This window comes from Electrophorus electricus, chromosome 11, assembly GCF_013358815.1.
Source record: "Electrophorus electricus isolate fEleEle1 chromosome 11, fEleEle1.pri, whole genome shotgun sequence".
Classification (NCBI taxonomy): Eukaryota; Metazoa; Chordata; class Actinopteri; order Gymnotiformes; family Gymnotidae; genus Electrophorus; species Electrophorus electricus.
In genome coordinates, this window is record NC_049545.1 from 18,149,845 (window position 1) to 18,164,469 (window position 14,625).

The following is a 14,625-nucleotide window of genomic DNA, read 5'->3' on the forward strand; positions in this document are numbered from 1 at the left end:
CACGACAGCACTGGAATGCATCATTGCAAGCCAAAGGGCTGAAATGTGGTACTGGAACAGTACTGCTGTTTCTTTACAGAACCAACACACACACACACACACACACACAGACACAGACAGACAATGTGCTCACATGTGCTCACGTGTGCTGCCAAAGCCCTAGTTGTGGAGGGTATGGGTCTGTTTTGCCTCAAAACTAAGCTTCCATCCCTACTCCTCTGTGATTAAGTAAGACACACACACACACACACACACACACACACGTACACAAGAATGCAACCTTACGCATACATCAAACTTGTGTTTTATCCATTAAGTTACTGCTAAGCTTGGAATTTCTTTGGAAAGCCAAGCTCCTCTGATGGAACAAAGTGTGTGTGAGGGGGAGAGAGAGAGGCATTCTGGGTAATCTGTTAAAAAGGCCTTCTTTACATTGCTTATTAACATGCTTTTGAACTTTCCATTCTGCTTTTCAGAGTCTCCAAAAAGAACAGTTTGTACATGAAACAAACTGTGTGTGTGTGTGTGTGCGCGCATGCGTGTGTTACAGATGCGAGAACTGCGTGGAGATGTTGTTTGTGCGGGGGTCTGGCAACTGCGTCCAATGCAACACCCCCCTGCGGAAGAGCAACTTCCGCCTGCAGCTCTTTGAAGACCCAGCCATCGACAAAGAGGTGGAGATCCGCAAACGTGTCCTGAAGATGTGAGTGCCCTGCCGTCTCTGGAAACCTTCCCTTTCACTCTGCAGCTCTGTGTTTCTCCCTCACCCTATGCAACAAAAAACTAAAAGGAAAATGGGCTTTAAAAGCCACATGGTGACGCATGTTGAGAGAGGAGCAGAAATGATAACAGCAGTGAATCGGCAAGGTCTCACCTTTCTCACTTTCTCTCACTCTTTTCTCTCTGTCTCTTTCTCACGCTCTCTCTTGCAGTTATAATAAGAGGGATTCGGACTTTCCCAGTCTCGGAGAGTATAATGACTATCTGGAACAGGTGGAGGAAATTGGTGAGGCGCTTCATGTTGTTCGTCGTCCCAGGTCTGGTTATCCATCATGAGGATGATGATGGACGTGGGATGCTAGCGATGCCTGCTTCACTCATTCAGCAACCGTTTAAGGCGAACAAGAGCGGATTAAACGTGCGGTTAAGTTGTAATTGATGAGCACGGTGTAAGAGGGAATGTCTGTAATGAGAACAGCATAAGAGGGTTTCAGTCTGTTTTTAGTTCCAACTTTGACCATAGATTGACCAGCGTGTGACATGGTCTGCACGGGTGAATGTGGGATAAAATGTAAATGTTGTGTGTCTGTCTGTGTGCGTGTCCAGTGTTTAACCTGACGAATAATGTAGACATTGAGAGTACCAAACAGATAATGGAGCAGTACCAGAGAGAAAATAAAGACCTCATCCAGAGGAACAAAGCCAAACTGGTAAGTAAATGTGTCTGTGTGTCTGTGTCTCTGTGTCTGTGTCTGTGTCTGTGTGTCTGTGTCTGTGTGTGTGCACGTGCACACCTATGAGTGAGAGCTCACACATGTGAGTGCCAATTATGTATTATAAATGAGGAATGAAATGAAGTGATTCCCTCCTTTGGCTCACACTTCACTTTTAGGGTCATGCAAAAGCAACATTTTGAATCCAACTTAAATATGACTGCAGTATGAACTGCGCTCTGTCTGACTGAGCTCAGTCTTATGACAGCACTGAAATGTGACGTTTTGACTGTCGGTTAACATCTCTCTCTTCCACCCTGTCCCTTTCCATGCTTCTTTATTTTTCTTTTTCTTTCCCTCTCCTACCTTACTTTCTCTCTCTCTCTCTCTCTCTCTCTCTCTCTCTCTCTCTCTCTCTCTCTCTCTGTCTCCGCAGACGCGGGAACAGGAGGAGTTGGAGGAGATCTTATTGTTGGAGCAGCAGGATTCAGAGCAGCGGCGATTGGAGAACTTGCAGGAGGAGCAGAGGCAGCTACAGGCCAAGAGAAAAAACAAGCAAGCCCTCCTTGATGAGCTGGTACACACACACACACACACACACACACACACACACACACACACACACACAGAGGCCTTGCTCAGACCAATGGTTTAACTGCATGTTGCGTTTATTCTTTCATTTTTCATATGTTTCCTGTGCCTGTCTTTGTGTGTGTGTGTGTATGTCTGTATGCACACTGTGCCTGCGCGTGCCTGTGTGTGTGTGTGTAGGAGAGTTCCCTGTTGCCAGCCTCTATTCTTCTGGCTCAGCATAAGGAGCGAGCAGCTCAGCTGGAGAACCAGATCGAAAAGCAGAAACAAACGGTCAAACCAGCCACCATCTTCTCTACAGGCATACTGATGGTGAGAGTATATATACACGCTCGCACACACTCACTCTCTCTCTCACACACACACACACACACACACACACACACACACACACAACCAGCTTTATACCAGCCACCATCTTCTATACAGGTATACTGACAGTGAGATCACACACACACACACACACACACACACACACACACACACACACGTGCACATGCATCAGCTGATATATGAACTCGTTATATTTAGTCTGTTTAGGGGGCTCAACATGAGTCATTCCCTTTCTGGAGTACTGGAGGGTGAGAAATATGAAGATCCTACAGTTATGTTCTTGTTACCTCTCATACAAACACATGCGCACACAGACACACAGTTACAGTAGATGTCCAGCGAATGATGGGAGTGATAAAGGGGGTTGAAACGAAGCAGAGAGACAGAAACCTTTCTACTGGCCTTGTCTGAAGTCCCTCAGTTTATCTTTTCATTTCCACTACATACGTCTGTCAGAAATATTGTAGACTGATTGTGTGTGTGTGTGTGTGTTTGGCGGGGGGGGGGGGGGGGGGCTGTTAGAGGAAAATCTGGTTTTGACTGATGGAATATTCTAGATATGTTACCTTAAACAGTATTATTTCTCGTTTGTGTTATTCTGTCATTGTTATTATCATTAGGTTTTAGCTGGTAGATCTCTCTCTCTCTCTCTCTCTCTCTCTCTCTCTCTCTCTCTCTCTCTCTCTCTCTCTCTCTCTCTCTCTCTCTCTCTCTCACACTCACACACTCACACACACACACACTTCCAGTTGGCTGTCCTTCACTGTGACCTTTTTTTTTTTTTTTTTTTTTTTTTAAACCACAGACCTGTTTAGCCTGTTTTACAACACACACACACACACACACACACACACTTGCACGCTGTGCTAGCTGTGCGGACATAATGTGCGTTGTGTCCATTATATACATTCCGTGAACACAAACCCTGAGCTAACTATGAACTTTGTTTACACACACACACACACACACACACACACACATTTGTGAGCCCTCTAGTTATGAATCATGTCTTTATGCCTGATTGGCAGAAACAGGTGAGGGTTTATTTGTAAATCTCTTTTGACCTGCTGTCTGTGTATATGCGTGTGTTTGTGTTGGCTTTGCATGTGTGTGCGTACACGAATACACTCTTGAATGTCAGCAGGAGGTGATGATGGAGGATTTCAATTCATTGACCTTGAGTCGTGCTAAAGACTTGCTTGGTCAGAGTTTGTGTGTGCATTTGTGTGTGTATATGCGTGCATGCGTGCGCACACAGGATAGAACTCATGCATTAATAAACTGAATCGCTATGTAGTTTGTTAGGGTACTATTTTACAATGTTTTAATACAGTATCAGCTCTATAGATCTACCCTGTTGACATGTATTGTAATTTAGGTCAGAATGTTTCTTTTCTTAAAAAAAGCTGTCAAACACTGATTTAAGACCAGGTCAGCCTTAATATTTGAGTCCCTTTGATTAGATTGATTTCTCTGTAGCAGCAAATGAAGTAGTTCAGTTGTGTAGCTTTCCAAGATTGAGGGTCTTTCTTAAGCTCTTATCCCGTCAAATGGTGTTGACCTCAACTGAATGGTATAAACACAAACAGATGAGTGTTTCACACGGGATTTCAAACAAGGATTTCAAAGCAGTTCCAGTGGGCTGCAGATTTTGGACTGTTCCATTGCGCAGAGTTTATGAGCATTTCAGCCTCAGCGTAGTTGTCTCTGAGGGTCTCTGAATCCAGCCAGGACCTGGGGGTGGCGTTCTGCTCTCGTGCCTTGCCTTCTCTGCAGATAATGAAGATAGATCGGTGTGAGGGCGCCATTTGAGAGACACTAGAGGCCAACTGTATATCTAACACTCCTTTACCTAACACACAACCGGACTCGTGAAGCAGGACTGGGGCATGGTAATGTTAGGAGCAGATAGTGATTTTGATGCCGGGGATGTCATATGCAGCTGTAGACGAGTGTGTGTGGGTGTGTGTGTCTTTTTCTGGCGTATTGTGGCGTTTTCCACTGGTATCAAAATGTGATGACAGGGTAATCTGGAGGAGATGGCAAATGGTTATGTGTGTTTGTGTGTGGGGTATGTGTGTGGGCAGGCTAATCTCCTGAGCTATGGGGTGTGTGTGTGTGTGTGTGTGTGTGTGTGTGTGTGTGTGTGTGTGTGTTTGCATTTGCCTTGGATCAGTGTGGATTAAACCTCAAACCTGATGAGTTTGAGAGGCTGTCATGAGCAGTATTTTAACCATATATACACATAAAATGCTTCAGTTGCTGGATGGACAAATACGCATGCACGCTCTCCCTCTCACACACACACACACACACACACACACACACTGTCTGCATGAAATGTGCTCAACATTTTTCATTTTGCAGATCACTTTGAGGGCAAAAGTGAGTGGGGTGTCGTTAGTGAGTGGGGTGTAGTTAGTGAGTGGGGGGACATTGGTGAGTGGGGTGTCGTTAGCGAGTGGGGTGTCGTTAGCGAGTGGGGTGTCGTTAGCGAGTGGAGGCACGTTAGCGAGTGGGGTGTAGTTAGCGAGTGGGGTGTCGTTAGTGAGTGGGGGCACGTTAGTGGGGTGTAGATATGAGAGGCTGCTCCGTTCTCCAGCTGCTTCTGACTTACATAAGCATGAAGAGTATGGTATGTCACCTTACTCACAAATGTACAGGACACCAGTGAAGCTGTGTGTGTTTTTTGTGTATGCTTGTGCATTTTTCTGTGTATCTGTGTTTTTGTGTGTGTGCGTGCATGCGTGTGTTTGTGTGTGTGTGCACATGCCTCTCTGTGTGCGTGTGCGTGTGTTTCGGTGTGTGTGTGTGCGCGCACGCGTGTGTGTCTGTGTGTATGTTCATGTTTTCAAGGTCCCTTTATTCAGGAATTCTAGGTGAACTCTCACCCCATTGATGGAAAATGAGTCACACACTGGGGCACGGAGTACACTCTCTCGCTGGCTTCCCTTTCTCTTCCTCCCTCTCTCACTCCTCCCAAAACTGTTCAAAAATTGAAGCAATATGAAAAATTAAATATTTAATAAGACATTAAAAATGACAAATGAATCAGATCAAATGACTCAAATGGACCAAGCATACCAACGCAGTGTGTGTTTATGGACATGCATCCCAGCCTTTTCTCTCTTGGCATCCAGGTTTTCTCTCCACTTCATGGTTGTGGTCATTTATTGTCCATTTTTGAGTGCTTGTTTCATGTACATGTTTAATCCTTGGATCAGAAAGCCAGATTTGTGGTTTGATTTAAGGATCTGAAGCCATTCAGTTTGTTATGCTGATTTATTTTAATTCTGAATATAGCGCATTGTAGGGATTTTGGCAGTTTCTTTGATTGTTTCTGGAGGAGGTTTTTAGCTGTTCATGCCCAGTGAGATGCTGAGAGGGTAAGAATTTGAGGGTGAAGGTGATGGAACAGCTTAATAATTTTTTTGAACATGTTCGTCCTGATTGAGTGATTGCTGTTTTTTTATTGCTCTTCACGCTATGCTGATGTGTAGGAGATAAAGTCCCAGTCTTGCATCCCATGTATTATTGGTAAAATGATTCCAGAGTTTTCCTGTGATGTGGATATTTTCTGGAAAATCCTGATTCCTGTTTCACACATCTGGCAGTACTGCAAACGGAGCAGCAGACTCCGCCTTAAATCTCTAGCTCCGCAGGTGACATTAGCGCCCGGTTTCAGCATCTCCCAAAATGAAGGCCAGGATGTCCGATTGGCCTAGTGCTGTTGCTAGGTGATCTGTGTAGTTATTATAGAATAGTTTAGAACTTAAGCTGCAGCCCTGGCTCACTCCACAGCCCTGCTGGAAGAATCGTTTTCCATATTTGCCATTCCAGTTCTGATTGTACATTTGTTTTTCTTCTGTTATTCACATCTCTCTCTCTCTCTCTCTCTCTCTCTCTCTCTCTCTCTCTCTCTCTCTCTCTCTCTCTCTCTCTCTCTCTCTCTCTCTCTCTCTCTCTCTCTCTCTCTCTCTCTCTCTCTCTCTCTCTCTCTCTCTCTCTCTCCCCAGTTTGATATTATCAGTACAGGCCTGCATCTCTTGCGTCTGTAGACAGCCTACATGGTCTTCATAATATACACATTTGATAATTCTAGATATTCATAAGGATGCTTTTTAAATGCCCTACGTTGGAAACACCCTGATTTACAATCCCTGGTTTCCCTCTGCTCTGTTTAAAGCTTCATTACACTTATGATGTCTGCATGCCTGAGAAAGTACGAGCATCTTTATCTTTCTCTCTCTCTCTCCTTCTTTCTCTTTGCTTATCTGTAAAATGGCTGTATGTGATGTGTTTGAGTCCTAGCCACTGCAGTGCTATGGCCATTCAGGGCCTGAGGTTAGCCACTCATGGATTAAAGGGAACAGTAGAAAATCTTCAGCATCTGAAGGTCATGCTTGTTCTTAGAGTGTGCACGGACAGACACTATAAATGTGTTATAAATCCTCCAATGACTGCGTTATACACACCCGTTCCCACACGCACTAAACCACTCTTACACTCCAGTCTTGTACAGAGCATCTGTAGTGTCGCTTTTTCAGCTCCCACTAGTTTGTCTGCGATGAACTATGCTTTTGCATTTCTGGAATGCCCGGGTTTCTTGCTGTTGGATTGGAGAAAACTTTCTAGATGGAAATCCCCATTCTATACACACACACACACACTCACACACACACAAACCCCCTACTGAGACTCCACCCATGCATCTTAACATGCATAGGCCCACATGGACGCTGTGTCCTTGTTCTGTTTAATAACTCACCAAAACTCGATCTTTTGTTCTAGAAAGATTTTGTACAAAGTATTCGATTCCTGAGACTTTAGTGGTAAAAATGACCTTTCAGTGATTTCTCTGCCACCGGCGCTAGCATCGACAACTCAAAGCAAATTTAAGCTTCACAAAATGCAGACGAAGATTCAAAAATGGTACACACTTCAAGAAGCAGCAGAAATTTGGGGTGCTCAAGACCCGAGCAGTGAGGCGGAAGGCGATTCAGCTCTACAGCTTTTTCACTGATCTGGAAGATAACTACACTGATGTCAAACATCCACATGAAGATGAATATTTGTGAGTACTGTCAGTTTATTTCTGATGATGTAACAATCTCTAGTGTAAAACATAATGTTATAATTTGCTGTCAGCATAAATCATATAATTCCTTACAATTTCTAAGGATACAACTTCTAATGATATTGAACGTAATTTAGCCTGCTGTGAATTTTGTGCATTGTGAGGTTTACCTGAGCATATTTCATTCAAAAAAGATGTCCGTACATTTTTTACATTTTTTATTTGGCTTTCAAAAGTATTGTTTTACAACAGTAGCTATGTCTTACCTGCTATATGCATAAATGTTTTTTGGTAGGCAGACGTGTGTGTGTGTGTGTGTGTGTGTGTGTGTGTGTGTGTGTGTGTGTGTGTGTGTGTGTGTGTGTGTGTGTGTGTGTGTGTGTGTGTGTGTGTGTGTGTGTACGTGCGTGTGTGTGTGTGTGTGTACGTGCGTGTGAGAGTGAGCGTGAGGGCGTGTGTGTGTACATGTGTACATAACATTACACATGTAGCTGTATTATGAATTTTGATTCCAACCTTTATATTTTTTGTTTCTAGTTCATCCCTTGACACACAACACTCTTCTAGTACACAACCTTCACCAGCTCCAAAATGCAAATCTGGCCTACTCCTAGTCCATAGCATGGAAGACAAAGGCAATTTCAGCGTTCCTACTCGTCACACACCGCCTTCTCTACAAGAGAGCACAGCGACGTCTTCACCCGCGCTGAGCCGTTCTGCTCCTTCATCGCAAAAAGAAAGGGGGCAAATCTGAAGGACTGCAGGATGCTAAGAAGAGGACCAGAACCCTATGGCTAAAACGTGTTAATGTTTCCTTAGGAAAGTTTCAGCTGTTTGTGTGTGTGTATATAAAAGGCCTTGTACATATGCTGTTTCATGTGATTCCTCTCTGTTGTGTGTTTGTTCCTTCTGTGTGACAAGAAATCTTAAAAAAAACCAAAAACAAAACAAAAACCCGTATGTTGCATTATAAATGTGATATTTTGCATCAAAGATGTGTATGTGTGTTAGTTATATCTAGCTTCGATTGTGCTGAGTCCACTGACATCCAACACTTACATTCTTCAGCTATAAATAGGTTCACTGTGAGCTAAAATGTGAAAATAGTAAAAAATGAGGAGAAATGGCTCAGGCCGCCGGGGTTAACCCTCGCTTCTTGGTCCCGGTGGGGTGGGTCGCTTCTGAGCATGCGTGTGTGACTCTGTTATCGTTGGCTAATTTAGGAATCTGATAATTGGCTTGAATCTTGAATTATCCCCATGAATCAGTCCAAAAGCTTTCCTCCGAATAGAATTTCACTAAGCCCCCAGTGACTGGCTCTTACCCAGGGTCTTTCGATGAATCGACATTTGGCTATGATTTGAATTCATTTCTCTTAACAGTGCCGCTCTGTGAGTCACGTCGACGCTGACCATAGATGCCTCTCTCTCGCTCTCTCTCTCTCACTCCCTCCTCTTTGTCTCTTAGGGTCAGACTGTCTCTCTGGCCCCTGTAGTCCGGTTGGAGGAAGAGCTCTACGTCTACCAGCCTCTTCGCATCCAAACGCTGGGCCCCGCAGTTCCTGAGCTGGAGCACCTGGCCAGGCTCGGGTAAGATGCAGCTAACACACACACACACACACACACACACACACACACACACACACACACACACACACACACACACACACACACACACACACAGCTACTGTATCTACGTACATCTACACTACACGCAACTACGAAACACACACACACACAGTGACCATACACACACAGCTACCCCATACATATAGCTACACCACATGTACATAGCCACAGCCACACACACACACACACACATACACCTACACCCCACAGACAGCTACCACACACGTATCTACACCGTACGCAACCACCTCCCATATGCAGCTAGCGCACACACAGCTACCACACATATACAGTGACACCATACGCAGACATTGCTCACACTTCTACACCACACACAACCACTGCACACACAGTTACACCCTATGCAGCTACCACACACACACACACATCTACACCAGACCCAGCTACCACAAACGTGCAGTCACCACACAGGTGCAGCTACACCACCTGTGCCAATCGCACGCACGCAGCTACACCACCATACATAACTACTACACACATGCAGCTGCTGCATGCGCACGTACCCTTGCCCAGGATTCTGGGAGCAGGACCCTTCTGCTGTGGAGGTGGGCGGGGCTTGCCCTCTCTCAGCCCCTCCTGCTGTTAAACATTCCCAATGAAGTGGCCAGCATGGCCCATGTGACTAACTGCTGCTTTGCCATTGGCCAAAAGAAATGGCAACGTTTTTACAGGGAGCTTCAAGCCCCTGACACATGGCTTAATATTGTGTTTAAAATGATCTTACATTTACATGTAGATGCATCTTTTATGATCTTTCTCCTTCCAGTATCTCCCTTCTGTCTCTCTCTCCAGCAATTCTTTCTCCCTTTTTACTTCTCACTCTGCCTGTGTATGTGACAGAGATAAATGTTCATCTCTTATTCAAACAAATAAACCACATCTCCCATGGTGCACCATGCTCCCAGTGTAAACAGGAAAGCTGCTGACATTTCTGCAGTGTTTGCAGTTTCATGCTTCAGCTCAGTCTCGTATGGTCACCAAAAGGACCAAGCTAAGACACACACGCACAACCACACACACATTCCTAGTCCTGCCTACGTTGTACCTTGTGATGTGGTTTTAGTTGAAAGTTGAGAGAGGGGAGGAGAGAAAGAAGAGGAGAGAGAGAGAGAGAGAGAGAGAGAGAAGGAGCGAGGTAGGGTGAGAGGTTGTGTAAAGAAAAAACAGGGTGGATCATTCTCCTTTTCTTTCTCATTTCTTTCGTCCCGTGTTCTTTTTATCTGAGAGTGGAACTCTGGCTGCATCCTTTTGAACTCTGAAGCATATCTGTGTGTCTGTGTGTGTGTGTGTGTGTGTGTGCGTGCGTGTGTGGCAAGTAACAGAGAAAGGGTATTTTAAATAGTGTTGTTTGTCTTGGTTAGGGATTCAGCGGACAATAGAGTCTGCTTGCGTTTTTGTGTGTTTGTATGTACTCATTTGTGTGTGTTGGTCTGAGCTCAGGTTGACAGTAGTGTCTATGATCTTTGTGACTGCCTGAGCAAGTGTTTGTGTGTGTGTTGGTCTGAGCTCAGGTTGACAGTAGAGTTCACGGTGATTTATGTTGGACTAGCTTGTGTTTTTAGTGGGTCGTCTCTGTACCCACTCCCGTTAACCCCTGGGGCTACCCCCCCCCCCCCCCACACACACACACACACACACTTCGTCTCAGTTCTATACCTGTATAAATAAAGGTTGGGTTGGGTGCTTTATTAAACACAGCTGTGTGTGAGTGTGAGTGTGAAGGGAGGAGGGGGGTCTGGAATCTCTACTAAACGGCTCCTTTCCTCCCTTAACACTGCACCTCGTTCACACTCACACATGCAGAAGAAAGTCAAACGCTCCAGGGTCCAGGCCCTGGTGGACATGTCTCGGACGTTTCCCCGCCCGACGGCGCGGACGCTGCCTGATGACATCACAGCTCCAGCGTCCCAGGGAAAGCGTGCAAGCGGGATGCTTGGCTGATCACCGCTCATACGAGTACAGAAGAGGTGTGTGTGTGTGCACACGTGTGTGCACGAGTGTGGTATGGGCAGTGATTGTTTTCACTGGCACTTCTGCTTTGAAATTAACATCTCGCCGGGCATTCCCGAAATCCGATCTCCAGAGAGTATCATTGCTTGAAGATTAGGGATATTTTATTTTTTCCTCCCTCTCCCCCTCTCTTCCCCTCTGTACCTCCCTCACTCTCTCCCTCCCTTCTAGCCTTTTTCTCATTTTCTCCACACCCCTCATCTTTCATCCCTCTGTTCTTCCCCCTCGCTGGTGGAAAGAGGGGGGCCGGAGTGACGGTCAAGCCCTTGCCAACGGTCGCCTGTCATCGCTGTGGCGACGTCTCCGCTACAGCCAGCCTCCAGGGAAACTCTCGTCATCGTTCAGGAAGTCCTCATGCACCAAATCAGCATAGACAGGAAGTGAGCTTTCAACAGGTTAGAAAGAGAGCGAGAGAAAGAAAGAGGAAAAATCTCTCTTATAAAAGCTGCTTAATGTTTTCTGGCTGTTTGCAGCAAAATTTAATTGGATTGATTATAGTTTATGATAGGCTGTCAGCTAGGTTTCTAAATAGCTTTTTATGTTTGTTTTTTATAAATTCTTTCCAAAGCTATGGACTGAAATCCCCCTCCAACACCCCTCTCTGTCCCCCGAGCGTTCAATCATTAGTTAGAAAGCATTCGGTGAGTCAGAAGAGTGGGATGATGGATGATACAAGTCAAGGAATGGAGAAAAAGTGAGTGTTGCAGTGTGTGTTCTCATATACCCAATAACATGATGGTAAATGCAGCTGTAGATGGACACACACACACACACACACACTCACACCTGTGCATTCATTCATTGTAACGTACCTCGGTGCTAGAGAAATGAGATCCGCTAAGTGCTGTCGATCCCTTATGTGCGTGCGTACGTTCGAACGCACACACACAGACGTACGCACATGCAGTTTGACTGACAGCGCAGAGGGGCGTGTTTACGACCCACCGCTCCCCTCTCCTCCTCCGCTCTTTGTTTTTCTTTCCCTACTTCCCACTGAGACACTGACGCCATAAATCTCCACGACTGTGGCTCAAGCACCAAACACACACATGTACTCTCATTCACGCACACTCCCGCACTGTAGTATCTTGCAGTTCGCTTTGAAGGGGAGTGTATGTCCGTTGATGGTTTAAAAATGATTTATACATTCTCTCTCGCCAACCCCCCCCACCCCACCCCAGCTCTGTCAAAGCGTTGAGGTGCTGTCCTAGGTTTCCTTTACAGGGCTATCTATTTAGGAATATGACCAGAAATTTGTATATGCAGATGGTTCGGGCCATATTTGACTAGCAAAGGATTTGTAGCCTCGTTTGAAAGGTAGGTATGTGTGTGTGAGAGATGTATGCAGTCACGCCCTGATGCTGGTATGATCAAGGCTTAATTCCCAGCAGTCAGTAGGTCCAGCAGTCAGAACGTCTAGCAGCTCAAAGCCCTGTAGCCGTCTTTGAAGGATCTGAAGCAGTGAGGTCCAGATGCATTTTTTTTTTTAGTCCTGTGTACTCTTTAAAAATATTGATTGTTAGGAGAGACAGAGAGAGAGAGAAAGCGAGAGAGAGAGAGTAAGAGAGAGGGTCTGTATACAACAAGCTCCACTGTTCTGCTGACTCCAAATTGTGGAGGACACATACATGTACGTCTCAACAGGCAGCGGGGGCAGAGTCTGGGCTCTGCATGTTTCCATGGCTCGGTGAGACTAACTCACCTGAAATGTGTGGTAAGGTCCCTCCCCCAACCCAATCAGGTGTGGCAGAGCAGAGAATAAAAGGGTGCCCGCCGGTGTTCCCGCCCACATTTGACCCTGTGGAAGAGGGAGGAAAGGTGGCTAAAGCTTTTATATTTAAACAAAAACCCAGAACAGCTCCTTTCATTAGGTTTGTCTGTGATGCTAGCCAGAAAAATGGCCTCTATTGTGTATACACACACCCACACATACATGCACACAGGCATGGACTCAAGTGTTTTTTAAAGAAAATATATTAGATTGGACCATTTCTCACAATCTTAGATATCATGGCAGACTTTATCGCCCCCTACAGGACACCAATATACAGTTCAACTTCACACGTTTCCTACTGTTCTATCCTGTCTTTCTGTACTGTGGGACTCTCTTGGGAAGATATGATTGGCTCCCATCATGTTGAGCCTGACCTTTGATCCCTAATTGCACATATGGGAGAGAATGACTGATGTTATTTGTTTATTAGTGGGTGTGAGAGAGTATTAAAATATCCCTCACAGTGTGCTGCTTCTTTCTTTTGGTGTGAATTTTGAAATGAGGGATTGTTCTTTCCCTGTCTCTCCCTCTCTTGCTGTGTGTGTGTGTGTGTGTGTGGCCATACATACGTAACCAGATCTGCCTGTGGAATGTGGGGGGGTGTGTTTTCAGAGGCTCTGAGCAGGGCTGCGTTGAGACCAAAAGAGCTATGTGAGTGACAGCCTGGTGATGAGGGCAAAGCAGCTGAAATGATACATGTGTGTGTCCGTATCCGTGTCTGTGTGAGTATCCGTGTGTGCGCGCGCGTCTGTGCACAAGCCTAAAGACAATATTTCCTAGTTTTAGAAGCTGCTTAGAAAGTCATTCCTGTCTAAATTTGTGTTACTTCAGTGTTTCTTAGAATTTAAATGAACAATGAATGAATGGTAAGATGTACACTCTTAATCACACAGCCTGAAGTGTTCCAGGGCTTCCAGCCATTTGGTCTAGACTGCACAGTGTGTGTATGCGACCATCTCGATTTGAGTGTAGGATTAATGGACCAAGACTAAACAAATTGTGTGTGAGTGTGTGTTAATGGCCCAGCACTAAACCAATCTATGTGTATAGGGAGAGTGGGCGGCTGAGAGGAGTTTAAGTACTACTGATGATACTTAACCCCCACCGCCCCCTGGCAGGATTAGGTTACTTATAGTGCTCAGCATTAGATAAATGCCTGTATTGTCCTTAGATGGGGAGCGATGTGTCAAAGTTATGGAGTTTTAACCCTACATGTTCTGGACCCTTCACCCTTCATGTTCTTTGTGTAAATTCCATTGTCATCTTGAACTAAACAAATTGCTGTATTTGACTTACAAACATAAATGTATAAATAGGAATTATAGTGTTGCTCTAAAAAGCAAAAATTACAATCTTCCTCTCCCTCGCTCTTTCTCCCTGCTGCGTCTTTCTCACACACTTTTGACTCCTGTAGTAGGTGAGGACTGGTCATGCTGCTTAATGGTATTAATTTGTCAGTCTTCTCTAACTGTACACATTACTGTCACATCCAGATACCACTAAACTCTCAGGCAATAAACACCGTAGGACATAGGTGGCTGAGGGCTGTGTGGTTTTATAAAAAAATGCGTGTCTGTGCGCATGCGCACACGTTTGTGAGAGCCAGAGTAAAATCTTGTTGTTTTTCTAAGGAAAGATGGAGAAAGTGAGACAGGGGAGGGGTCGCAGTGGGAGTTGGGGTGTGTGGCATTTGGCAGCCTACATCTGTAAGCACTTACACACACACACACACACACACACACACACACACCTCTGATA

General features: G+C 45.2%; 1 protein-coding gene across 2 annotated transcripts in view; it reads left to right on the plus strand.

Annotated features, from left to right (window-relative positions):
* The window catches only part of mnat1 (MNAT1 component of CDK activating kinase), a 33,129-nt gene that overhangs the window by 17,833 nt on the left and 671 nt on the right, over positions 1–14,625 (plus strand). For both annotated transcript variants that reach the window (XM_027008204.2, XM_027008203.2), the window contains exons 2-7: positions 551–703; positions 933–1,006; positions 1,327–1,430; positions 1,870–2,010; positions 2,205–2,336; positions 8,902–9,023. In XM_027008204.2, the coding sequence (XP_026864005.1) occupies positions 570–703; positions 933–1,006; positions 1,327–1,430; positions 1,870–2,010; positions 2,205–2,336; positions 8,902–9,023 (707 nt within the window). In that variant the 5' untranslated portion in view covers positions 551–569. The remainder of the gene's footprint in view (positions 1–550; positions 704–932; positions 1,007–1,326; positions 1,431–1,869; positions 2,011–2,204; positions 2,337–8,901; positions 9,024–14,625) is intronic.